Source organism: Trachinotus anak, unplaced genomic scaffold (assembly GCF_046630095.1).
Source record: "Trachinotus anak isolate AG129_WGS33_773 ecotype Australia unplaced genomic scaffold, CSIRO_AGI_Tana_v1 ptg000003l, whole genome shotgun sequence".
Taxonomy (NCBI): Eukaryota; Metazoa; Chordata; class Actinopteri; order Carangiformes; family Carangidae; genus Trachinotus; species Trachinotus anak.
The window spans coordinates 3,422,076-3,434,283 of NW_027273854.1; the positions used below are offsets into that span (position 1 = coordinate 3,422,076).

The following is a 12,208-nucleotide window of genomic DNA, read 5'->3' on the forward strand; positions in this document are numbered from 1 at the left end:
AAAACTGTCATAACTGTAGATGTGATTGTAGATCACAACACTGCTGGTTATATTTTTGGAAACGTTATGGATTTGGGGCCAAATTTAAATAACCAGCATCTATTTTCTATTTTAACCCAAGAAAATCAGCTGCCACTGCTGTAACAGGTGGTTTGGTCATTTATTTACCATGAATGCAGAACTATCCAGTAGGTGCTGATCTGTTTGTGTTAGCTCTACCCCTGAGGCTCCTGACTGAACATACAGATACACAGAAGCTCCACCAGATGTCACCAGATGTGCGTTCATGAGGGATCGTGCTTCTCAAACCCTGTCCCGCAGAGCCACTGAACAGAGACACTCTTGTACAAAAGGAAAGAGGTTTTATTCACAGTTTGTCCCTTTTATTCGTTACAGAGGAAAGGCCAGGAAGAGTCCAGTCACTGAGGGTGAGACAGCTTATGCTTTTATGGTTGCAGGAAGGAGCGGAGAGAAAGAAATCGAAGACTTGAATGTTTTCTTTCGGCCCTTTCTCTCCTCTCCTTCCAACATTTTTTTTCAAAAACTTTTCAAGGGAAAAAAAAGTTGTCGTCGCTTTAAGGAGGCAACTTTTTCCTCTCTAACCTGCCAACACTCTCCCTCCTCTCACCTCCTCTACCCCCCCCCCCCCCCCCAACAGGACATCTTCAACATTTGGAATGAAGTCCTTGTCACATGTGCACCTCCACAGCAGAGGGTCACATTTCATTCACACAAACACCTCAGGGGCTGAAGAGACACAGACAGAGATGCAGAGGTGAGACGACAGAAGATGTTTGAGAAAAGCTTTTGAATGGAAATGATGTCACAGGATAATTTTATTGGAAATCATCCCTATTCCCCATGAGCAAACACATAGACATCCCATGGGCGTCGGCCCTCTCGTGTGTCATTGTGACAAGTCTTTGGTTTGAGCGTGAGTGGCTGAGCACATGGGGTTAACACAGGAGGCGAGCAGGGAGGAAGAGGAGGAAAGAAAAAGGCGGGGAAGGCAGAATAGCAAAGGGATTTCTGTCTTTCTTGTCTTCTGGCTTTCTCTTTACTCCTCCTTCTCCTCTCCGTGTGTGATGACGTAGCAGATGTTCTTGTAGTCTACGTTGCCGGCGACATCTGGGGGGAAGGCGGCCCACATGTTCTTAATCTGAGGGAGAGGAGGAGCGTTGGGGTAAATCAGCAAAATGCAAAAAGGAAGACATGTTTAAGAGATTTTGGTCCATTTGTCAAGTTGATAGAAGAAAGTTGATAAAGTTCAAAACTTTATGTCAACTTACTTCACAAGATTCCTCATTTTAAGCCCAGTTTACTCTTTTACATTTTTGACAACTAATCAAACGTTTGCTCAGGTGAAGAATCTCAGACAGTGGAGTAGGAGACATACAGAACCAGGGCAGAGCAAGTGTTTATTCAGCTTAACCCAGTCTGAGTTGTGCAGACTAGATTGTTGAATGAACTAATGAAGGCACCTGATGGTCGTTTATATTGAGGAATAGTAGGTGACAACAAGGCTAATGGGCCGGTTTGCCAAACACTCCTCTAACATGTCGGTGACTTTACCTCGTCTTTGCTGAACCTGTCGCACTGAGTGGTCAGGAGCTCCTCAAGGCTGCATGAGGCAAACAGGCAGATTTCAGGGGTCAAAATCTAATTTGTCTTGTTTGGACATGTGCTGTAGTGAATTTAACATCAAAATATATATTTTTTAAAAGTGCTCACAATTCCTTCTTGATGGTTCCTGTACCCTCGGGGTCCAGGACCTTGAAGGCGCTAAGGATAACGTCCTCGGGATCGGCACCTGATGATCGGAGACAAGGGGGTATTATCAGTAAAAATCCTGCATTCAAGGTTTTACTTAAGTAAAACTACAGAAGTGTAGTTGTAAAAGTACTCAATATACAGAATCAGTGCTATATTATTATATTACTTCATAGTTATGGTTGATGTATTCATATTTTCTCATGAAAATGTTGCACTTGACTGAAGTTGAAATAATTTTAACCACTTAATACACAGTTAACAACGTACAGTGTGTTATAAACTTTAAAATCTGAAAAGTAACTCGTAGCTGCAGCTGGTTAATAAATGCAGTGGAGGAGTGGTTGTATACAAGAGAAGAAAATGGAAATACTCAAGGAAAATAGGCTACAAGGGTCCTGCCCCCCCCCCACCATAACCGTAACCATAACTGTGTCACTGTCGGACACCACAGTGTTTGTGTAGCTGTAGCAACGTGGGGGTAAGTGCTGGTGAGAACTGCGCTGCCCACCCTTCAGCTTCTCTCCGAACATGGTGAGGAAGACGGTGAAGTTGATGGGGCCGCTGGCCTCCTTGATCATCGCCTCCAGCTCCTCATTCTTCACATTCAGCTGACCTGAACGGCACAGGCACTCAGATTAGGAGGGAGAGCATGAAGCACATGTTCAGACGCTACTCAACACGGACGCCTCCTCCGGACTCACCCATTGAGGCCAGCACGTCCCTCAGGTCGTCTTTGCTGATGATACCATCTCTGTTCTGGTCAATGATTGTGAAAGCCTGAAAAAAAAAAAAGAGAGAGAAGCCGACTGAAGGCCGAACCTAAGATAGATGAAGGGGGAGAGGGGCCCCCGGCAGGCTTCACACTTCTGGGGACTCCTCCATCACCAGTTTGTCCGTGAAGGCAGCAGCTGGCGAATATCTCTGACACAACGCTGCACAAATGTTGTCAGAGGATTTTGTGTGTAGGAAAAAGGCTGCACCCAAAATTCAGACCTAACTGTGGTGGCCTTGAGGGGTCTGTGTGTGTGTGTGTGTGGGGTGGGGGGGTTGGCTGGCTCGGGGGGTACTTAAGGTGGCCCCCAGTTTTTTCTTACATGTTAATTTGGGAAAGTGTCATTAGGGAACAGCTGTCTGATCTGCTCACCCTCTACAACTTGCGTCTATGAAACTTAAGATGACCTCTTGGACTTGAACTTGAACTCCCTCGCCGACCTTTCTCGCCACCTCCTCTCTCTCTCCTTCACACACTCACTTCCTTTGCTTTGACTGATACACACACACACACACACGCGCCCGGCTGTTATTTATTCCATCTGTGCAACGTGCTAAGATCATCCTAATCACCGTGCCATACATTCCCTAAGTGGCACTCAAGAAGCCTGTATCACTTATCACAAGAGGAATGTTTCCTCTATTCAGAGCAACATATCCCTTGACAACACACTGAAAACACAGACACCATCATTATCCAATCTCTTGACAGCACGTCCTTATAAAATCCCATCTTCCTGACCTCTCTGAACTGCAGCACGCGTCCTTTACGCCTCCCTTCTACACCTAGCGGTGCTTAGTTTCTGTGTCCAGCAGTAATTTAGAGTCGGAGAACTCTTAATCTGAAAACACAAATCATCAGCATTATCGTCATTTTCTCTCTCTTTTCTGTATTCTGGTCATGTCTGTGGTCCAGCGGTGCGGCCTGGCCTCCCAGCCTTCAGCAGGAGACTTAAGGAGATGTCTGAGTGACAGCTGGGTGGGTGAGGTCAAAGGTGGACAAAATGTGGAGAGCTTCAGATGGTGTCAGAAATTTCAGAGCTTCTCCAAATGACATTCTTATGCTTATTAAATTGTCAGGGGAGAAGAGGGGGGGGGGCAGCGGGCACGCAAAATAGCAACTGCTGTGAAAACGGATCTGAGCGCTGCTTATCCAAACTCTAATTTCAGTCGCAGTCCAGGAGAGATTAAACTGAAATCACACCAGAAGAAGCTTCTTTTAGGGACGGAGTTTCCAAACCAAACCTCACCTCCTTGTACTCCTGAATCTGGCTCTGCTCAAACATGGAGAACACATTGGAGGAGCCGCCATCTCCTGCTGCCTGCCTCCTCTTGGCCTTCTTTGGTGCCTGGAGGACAAACACACGGGTGAAATTTTCCACGGCTTTAGCTAAACCCCCCAGTGATGCTCGTGAGTCTTGTACGGGAAGCGGTTCCCAACCTTTTCAGCTTGTCAGACTTAAAGTCAAGCCATGTCTACTTCCATATTTCCTGCAAAAAGATTAATACCCCCTATAAAAGTCTTTCATTTTCATGGTTTCATAGCTGTTAGATGCCTGATAATTGTCCCATCAAGCATCTCATGACCCCCTTGGAAAGATCCTGACCCCCAGGCTGGGAACCACTACTCACAAGCTCAGGTGCACTCCCCAGGTTAGTAAAGACAGTTACGAACTTATCACCAACATGACGTGCATTTTGATTATGAGCATGAGCATCCTTCTCCTCCACTTGTTCCTGCAGATGGTTGATCATGCAATTTGAAGTGCATTCTGCAAAATCAGAGTTCAGCAACACATTAGTACACAAACATCCTCATAACTGCATCAGTAGGAACTGCAGAGACAAATCCACAGAAAATGTCCAAGAAATACTTGATGTGCTAAAAGTGATGGAGAACGCTCGCATCTTTTTGTTACTGTTATTTCAAGCTCAGACAAAAAAAAAGGCCTCGAAAAGCAGAGTTAATCCAAAGGGTTGGTTTGATTCCCCCTGTAGATATTTCCAACAGCAGCGTGCAGAGATGTGGGAACCCTGGTACTCACCATCTTGAGACGGTATGAGCGGAGGTTTGGATGATCAAGAAAGAGAAGACAGTGTGAAGCCGCGTAATACGTCGATCCCGGGGGGCTTATATACCCCGGCGCAGACCAATCTAACTTTAGCCACAGACTCAAGTTTGGATGGGGATGAAAAATAGAGAGAGAGGGAGAGAGAGAGAGAGAGAGAGAGAGAGGATGGTCAAGGATGAAAAGTGAAGGAGACAGAACGGCAGGACAGTGTATCACCTTACAGGAGATCAGAAATAGACCCAGGAGTCTTGGAATTAAGTAAACCTGATAGCTGAGGGACCAGGCTGCAGGTTTGCAGTCCCACGTGGACTAATAAGGACATTCGGGACATGGATGCTTGTTGGACCGCTGGACACTGGCTCTCCACCCTCCTTATGTCCACCTCCGTCTGCCTGCAGAGAGGCACAGTGGCCACTCGCTGACTTTATTTTTGGTTTGTGATGTCCATTGCGATATTAAGGACTAAGATACAAGCATTCTATACCCTCAGCAACTGATGCAGCTTTTACCCTGTATGTGCACAGCTCGGCTTTCTTATTTTAAATCAGGACAAAGTACTGATGCTCATGTCGAATCTGGGATTTTCCCGAAGACGTTGTCGTGGCAGGGACTGTATAAGGAGGCGCTGACATGTGTCTGACTCACTCCTCAAATTCATTAAAATATCTCTTCACACAACAAACAATATGGAAGAAGAAATGTTTTTTTATTTATCTTTGAAAGCTGTGCATGGAAATACTGTTGGGATAAAATAAAAAATAATTGTATATATTTGTATGTGTGCATAAGTATTTATGTATAAATACACATGTATCTCTCCTTATGTATTAATGTACAGTAAATATTTACTGGACCTTGCTGTATTAGGACACATCTTAACCTTTTTATTCATTTAAAACAAAAAAAACCCTTGTTCTTTACTCTTGTGGTGAATTCCAGGTTACAAACACACATGGACATAATTAATGATCTATGATAAAGTGTAAAAAAAGAATCTAATTATAGTCATGACTCTTGGAAAAGTTGTATTTTTTCCAACAATCTAAGCTTTCAGGAAACTATTAATAACTTTTTACTTTTGATTAACTGCAGTGAATTAATAATAATGTCCTGTACTATTACACCTGTTAAATATAGCACTATTACTACACATCCTTCTATCATCATCCTTTCTTCTCTGTGGTGTCGTCGTCATTATTGTCATAATTTGGATGTGAAGCAAAAATGAAATGAAATAAAATAAATGCAAAACAACTAATTATATTTAGAATAAAAAAAAGTCCCCAGGTCTTTAATTAAACAAAAGTACTAATATAACAACGTCAGTTACATGTAAAAGTCCTGCAGATTCCCACTGAAGTGAAAGAATGAATGTCTCATCTGTAGCTGTTCTGCAGTAAAACGACCTCTGTGACTGGTTTGTGTCATTATTTAATATGCATCGATGTTCTACTGTTGCAGCTGGTCATGGTGGAGCCCGTTTTGCTGGAACAGTTAAGAAGTTAAGTCCTAGTGGTTCCCAACCAAGGGCTCGGGCCCCCTCTGAAGGGGCACAAGATGAATCTGAGCGGTCCTGAGATTGACGGGGCCTGAAACAGGGAAAAGCCAAGTTCTGTGACTCGTCTTGTTTCAGTTTTTTCCGGATGAGCCGTGTTGTCAGCGTTAACCGTTAACCTCTGGCTTCAGTCCTGCTTCCTCATCACTACCAAGGTGTGTGTCTGGTGATTGGCCTCAGTCATGAACACTTTCCCACCTGTTTCCCCCCCGCGCCTGCTCCCCCTCATACTTCCCGCCCTTAAATACACGGGGATTACTTGGCAGGGTGATGGCAGCAGACATTCCCAGGAGAATATAAAAGGGACAGCTGAGGGCGACAGAAATAGCTAAATAAACTTGAGCGTCTGCCAGCGGGCCGGGCCCCCGGGAGCAGAACGCTTTCCTTCGTTTGTTTTGTCAGGTTTTATGTCCAAATTTACCTCAGAGATAATCTGCTTTCATTTCACTAACAACTTTGTTAATCTCATCCATTGGATGGATTTATTTTTGCCCTGTGGTCGTGGCTGTTTGTGTTTCCACGGATGAGTCACGTCTCTGCTCTTTGCTGGTTTCCAGACAAACGTTCGTTTATCCTGGGCGCTCAGGACACCCAGAGTCTGATGCTAGCTGTCAGTCCTGCCCTTGTGTTCCCGTTGACCTTTGACCTCTGGTTCACTTGATTGTCACCACCTTGTTTAGGAATGAAATGTGTCCCACCACATGGTTTGACTGTCGTCTTTACCTTTCAATAGGAGGATTCTGTTTAGACTGAAGCTGGACGTTCACTTTACTAAACCAAAGGCCTAAACTACATTTTTTTAATTTGTTGGAATAAGACTCTGAACTTTTGACACTTCTTTATTGTTATAAGTCACAAGTCATTCCTGAAAGTGTGAGAATAAACTGCGACATCTCAAACTCTTCACAGATGTGTCAGCTGCTGCCGTTCACTGACTTTTACGACACAGTTAAAAACATTTCTTTGCAGTGTCTTTACTCGCTGCTATCTTGAGGAGGTGTTTGTATACAGATGTGTGTACATTGCAGGAGCCGCCACTGAAACGTGAAACCTCTTGCCACGCTCCTCAGAAGCCATCTATCATTTTCTGGATGATTGGTATGTCTGTCTGTAGGGTCTGGAATGTGGAGAAGCCCTCAGCTTGACTTATGCAGAGGATGTCACAGTTTGTAATGTTACACTCTGATGTGTTTGATCACCTGCCAAACTCAGGTTGCCCTGTTTTGTTATTCGATTCCGTCGAGGATTGTGTTTCACCAATCACCAAAGGTAAATTTTAGGTTTAAATGGTCACATGTCAGCTTTTACTCCTTTTTTCAGTCTGAACTTGAAAGAGAAACAGTGGCTGAATAAACAGCTTAGTGAAAGTGAATTACACAAACACACTAAGGATGTTGCTTTGTCTAATTAACACAGTGGATTTGATTAAAAATTAAACACAGACATGTCATGTTGTATTGATCCCAGTAAATGAGTGGATAACTTAATTAAAAGCACTTAATTTTCTAAAACAGCCTTCTTTTGTCTCTTGCATTTTTCTATAAATCACTTTAATATTTTCTAAATCACACTGTGATTAAACCGTCAGTCCAGTTGCAGCAGACTGTGCCTGCAGCGCCCTCTGCAGGGTTCAGTGATTATTTGCCACTGGAGCAAAGTAACATCACAGCTTTAATTGTTCTGTGTTTTCCACAAACGTCCTCTCAAAGTATCTTTAACGTAAGACGAAACAAAGCGTGAGCATCTTATACATGTGTTCTTCATCTGCTCCAAGGACTCTGCTGAACACAGTCGAGCTTTTAATTGAGATAAATATTCAAACATAAGATCCAATTTATTTATAACTGTAAAATAGACAAATATCATCTATATGCTTCTTTGCAGTTCTTGTAGAAATATTTTTTTTAATTTAAAAACTTCTGGACCAGAGACCAGAAGTTGCGTTGTGTATATTTGCATCAGTATCTTATTTTATATCACAGCTCTCCTGCTGGGTATTAATATGTGAACTGTGAAGATGAGGGCAGTTAATAATTAATTAACGATGGCTGAATTCCATTTAGCTGTCTTTGGTTCAGGGTCCTGGTGTTGTTCATGCTGGCTCACTGCACTGCATGTGAACAACGCCTCCTGTCTGCGGTTTATTCCCACAAGTCTTAGTTTACTCCGACTGAAAATACAGAGCTGTGCGTTACCATGACAACTAACTGATTGAGAGACATTTAAGTCGACAGACCAGTTTTATTTCTTTCATGCAATTAAAATATATATAATACTCTTTGCTTAATACTGTATCGTGAAGCCTTTTCATGCCATGGATGATTTTAACTGCAGCCCGTGTGAATATTGAATTGCTCAGGTAACTGTTACGCACTTGAAAACCACAGGTGTAAATGATCAAATCAATCATGGCTGAATTTCCACATTCAGCTTCAGGCGCGAGGTCCTGGTGCACGCTGTCACTGCCATGTGCTGCTGGGACACTTGAATACAACAGAGCCATTGTTAATGTTGTTAGCAACACCTGCGTGTCCCTCCTGAGACGAGTCAAAGTGCTGCGAGCCTCTCTGCACACTGCTCAACGTGTGCAAGCTGCAGATGTGCAGACAGCAGCCGTTCCTGTTTGTTCCCAGGCAGAAACATGCTTGTGCTTCTTCTGGCTCCAGTTCCACGGCCCGAGTCTGGCCCATAAACAGCAGGGTGGTCAGATGCTGCCTCCACATCTGAACCCACACACAACCAACACCAGAGGATAACAGCTGGAATCTACCCAGATGTGGAAGTATATGGGCCAGACTCGGGCCGTGGAACGACCGGGCCAGAAGTTAAATTTGCTATCTGGACCGTTTTATCCCATGGTCACTGTGAGGTCGTGTTGGCTCAGGAGTATCACAGCTTTCTGGCAGATGAAACACATACTGAAATGGTTGAAGCTGATCATGTGATCAGAGGTACTTTTGGCACATTTACAGGTGTCTGGGCCTCAAAATCTACACAGGACGACTCAGACCACTTCGGGTTCAGTTCCTCTTTGACACTCACGCGTCACTCCTCAGTTCCTCTTCTGGAGTTTCTTATCTGTCAGTTTGTTTTTCACCCCAGGTCGATGAGATTTCCGTCAGCGTGCTGCTCCTCTCCTGCCTGTCGACTCCTCAGCCACTCCTCTCTCGCCCTCTTCACCTCCTGGCCGTAATAATCATGAAGTTTGCTGAAGTCCTCGAGTGGATCTAAACCCACCAAAGGCCATTCGCCATACGGAGGCGCCGGCCCGTTAAGTGGTGTGACGAGAGCGTTTTTCCTGGGCCACAGTTTAGGCGACTTCTTAGCTCTGGTGGGTATTGAAGATGCTTGTAAAACAGTGCTGGCACTCAGGCTTCGGCCCTCCCTCACCACGGCTCTTGGCCCCTGCACAGGGAAGAGGGAGCTGGTTGTGGGCTGTCTGAGGGCCCCGACAGAGGAGCTGTGATGGGATTCACCAGAACTTTGCTGCTGTTTAGCCTCTGCAAAGGAAAAAAGTAGCAGTAAAAAAAAACCAAATTCATAAACCTCAGCCTGTAGAAAACCACAGTAACACACCTTCATACAGCTTCCCCAGGTCTCTGACCAGCAGGGAGAGGTAACAGTGACTGGCTGACAGCAGAGCTTTCACCCAGCTCTCCTGAGTCTGACGATCCACCGCTGCAAATGTGTAGGTTTTGAGACCGGGCCCTTCGAACACCAGGGAAAAGGCAAAGCGTCCGTCAGACTCCGAGCGCCTCACTGCACAGCCCTCCAGCACGATGACGCCCAGCAGGTGTCGGTCCGCCGGGCGCTCCTGGTAGAAGAGCAGGTTCGCCTTCAGGACGAACCACCGCCGCTGGTAGGTGGCATTTCTCTCCTTCTACAAAGACGTGTCAAAGTAAAGAAGGATTATTGCATCTGAAATCATATGGGAGGATTCAGTAATCTCATATTGTCTGTGCTCCATGTTTCCCACACCTTTTTGTAGAGATATCCTTCCTTATCTACTGGAGAAGTGCATGAGAGGTAATGGGTCAAAATCTTCTCATGGAGCTTCATCCCAACACCTGAAGACGAGAAACTGCTTTTACAGTCACAAGATATTTACTGTGGTGGAAAATAACTCAGTTATTGTACTTACATATTTCAGTTTAATGGAAATTTCACTTGTTGTGTGTCTTATATTTACAGTGAGTATGACTTTACTCAGTTTGCAGTAGTGGAAAGTAACCACAGCATTTAAATACAGATTTGAGTTACTTCTGCTTTACCGGAGTATTTCAAATGTACACGTCTTTTCTACTTCTTCTTCTTTACTCTTCTACATTTATCTGACAGGTGTGATAAGTTACTCTTAACTTTTCAGATTTAGATTTAAAATTTTAAAAACACCACATGATAAACTCATAAAATAAAATCAGTTTTAAAGATTAAACCAGTGAGTTCCAACATTTTTAGCTTGTGATCCTTCACAAAATGAGCAGTTTCTAATTGGGGTCATTTATCAGGATTCAGATGTCTGAGTGGTTGTTGTTATTGTTGTTCCACTGAGGACACATTTCTCCTCTAAACTTCTCACATCGTTTCATTTAAATATTGTGCGAAGTCTAAAGAGGTGAAATTATCCTCTGGACTTTTACAAAAACTTAAATCTGGACTTGTTTTTTTTTTTTTTTAATCTCTTCTCTGTCATTAATAATCTCATGACCTCAAAGATTTATCTTGTGACCCTTCTGAGGGGCCCGACCCCCTAGGTTGGGAACCACTGGACCAGACTAGTAAATAAAGTAGTTAAAACCAGCTGAACCTTCACCAGTAACAACAGTTAAATTCAACTAATGGATTCATGCATCAGCATTAAAAATGTTATATTTGGTAATATATCAGTAACATGGGACATTTTACTGCAGAACAAATACTTTTTACTGTAAATACATTTAGCTGATAATACTTCTGTGCTTTTGTGGGATTTTAACTGCAGTACTTTTACTGGAGTATGTTTACATGAATGTATTTGTACTTTTACTTAAGTAAATGTAATGAACACTTCTACTTTCACCACTGGGTGAAAACGACATGAGATTTAGACGAAAGCTTTTCCCAGAAATGTTTTAATTTAACACTTTAAACAGGAATAAGTTTTACTCGTTCTCTTAAATTCAGTTCAGTAGATCATTATTACTATTATGAAGAAGAGGAAGATATAAGAGGAGACTGACATTAATATGAACCTCCAAGTTATCATCACTATGCTTAAGGTTTAACGCAGCTGTCAGCGTCAGCTCAAGTAGACAGACAGACAGTTGGATAGATAGATAGATAGATAGATAGATAGATAGATAGATAGATAGATAGATAGATAGATAGATAGATGGACTTACCTCTGTTGTCTGTTGACTCCTGCAGGGTCACTTCCTCACAGCCTCTACATTATTTACATTTACAGACATTTTCTTCTGGTCCTCGTCGTTCCTAAAGCCGGAGTCAGTTGTTTTCTGTCACTTCAACACATCCAGATCCAGACAATGCTTGAATATATAGTTTCAGGTTACTACCACTTGTTCACCCTCGGGTACCAGAGGACGAGTGTTGAAATATAAATAACTCGACCCACTTCCTGGTAACGAAATCCTGACACATTATATTCTGTCTCCTCTACGCTCGAGCCTACCTTGAGCTGAAGGGTCACACAAAGCGGCTGAAACGAGCAGTGGAACCCAGCCTCCCTGACAGTGAGCCGCTACCTGGAAGTGAGACGCTAGATGTTGAGGTGGAGTTTGAGGTCTGATGCAGCTTCCTCAGCTCTCACTTCTGCATTTTGCATCACTCAACTGAGTTTTATTTTAATCTCTGATGCTGTGTAGAGCAAAGTCCCTCGGCAGATGGTTTATTCTTCAGGGAAAAGTACAAAGCTTCTTTTTAAATATAGCAGTATTTGTTAGTGACAGTGTCATTTTTAAACAAGAATGGAATCAATAACAAGTAAAACCAGATATCTTGAAAATGACCTCTTAAAAATGTGCCTCTCCGTTTCTAA

At 43.4% G+C, this 12,208-nt stretch overlaps 2 protein-coding genes across 3 annotated transcripts; both read right to left on the reverse strand.

The window, feature by feature from the left end:
- Positions 1–357: 357 nt before the first annotated feature.
- On the reverse strand, positions 358–4,658 carry mylpfa (myosin light chain, phosphorylatable, fast skeletal muscle a). The gene is made up of 7 exons (XM_071466615.1): positions 4,590–4,658; positions 3,795–3,893; positions 2,475–2,550; positions 2,282–2,386; positions 1,732–1,810; positions 1,573–1,621; positions 358–1,159 (listed from the first exon to the last, which is right to left on the reverse strand). Exons 1-7 carry the CDS (start codon positions 4,590–4,592, stop codon positions 1,058–1,060), a joined length of 513 nt encoding a protein of 170 aa, XP_071322716.1. The 5' UTR covers positions 4,593–4,658; the 3' UTR covers positions 358–1,057.
- Positions 4,659–6,994: 2,336 nt separating this feature from the next.
- Positions 6,995–11,953, reverse strand: pheta2 (PH domain containing endocytic trafficking adaptor 2). 2 transcript variants are annotated; one of them, XM_071466595.1, is made up of 5 exons: positions 11,843–11,952; positions 11,553–11,643; positions 10,150–10,238; positions 9,748–10,051; positions 6,995–9,671 (listed from the first exon to the last, which is right to left on the reverse strand). In XM_071466595.1, exons 3-5 carry the CDS (start codon positions 10,228–10,230, stop codon positions 9,265–9,267), a joined length of 792 nt encoding a protein of 263 aa, XP_071322696.1. In that variant the 5' UTR covers positions 10,231–10,238; positions 11,553–11,643; positions 11,843–11,952; the 3' UTR covers positions 6,995–9,264. The 2 variants fall into 2 exon arrangements, with proteins under 2 accessions (XP_071322696.1, XP_071322704.1); XM_071466603.1 differs by having other exon boundaries at positions 9,115–9,671; positions 10,150–10,252; positions 11,843–11,953.
- Between the last annotated feature and the right edge of the window lie 255 nt (positions 11,954–12,208).

Bases quoted from the DNA above. Each gene is read 5' to 3' on its own strand.
- mylpfa (XM_071466615.1), bottom strand. The intron at 2,551-3,794 runs GTGAGGTTTGGT...TTTTTTTTTCAG, and splicing joins AGATTCAGGAGTACAAGGAG to GCTTTCACAATCATTGACCA. The intron at 2,387-2,474 runs GTGAGTCCGGAG...TGTGCCGTTCAG, and splicing joins GGACGTGCTGGCCTCAATGG to GTCAGCTGAATGTGAAGAAT.
- pheta2 (XM_071466595.1), bottom strand. From the start codon at position 10,230: ATGAAGCTCCATGAGAAGATTTTGACCCATTACCTCTCATGCACTTCT. The intron at 10,052-10,149 runs GTGTGGGAAACA...ACGTCTTTGTAG, and splicing joins AAGGATATCTCTACAAAAAG to AAGGAGAGAAATGCCACCTA. The intron at 9,672-9,747 runs GTGTGTTACTGT...TTTCCTTTGCAG, and splicing joins CCTGGGGAAGCTGTATGAAG to AGGCTAAACAGCAGCAAAGT.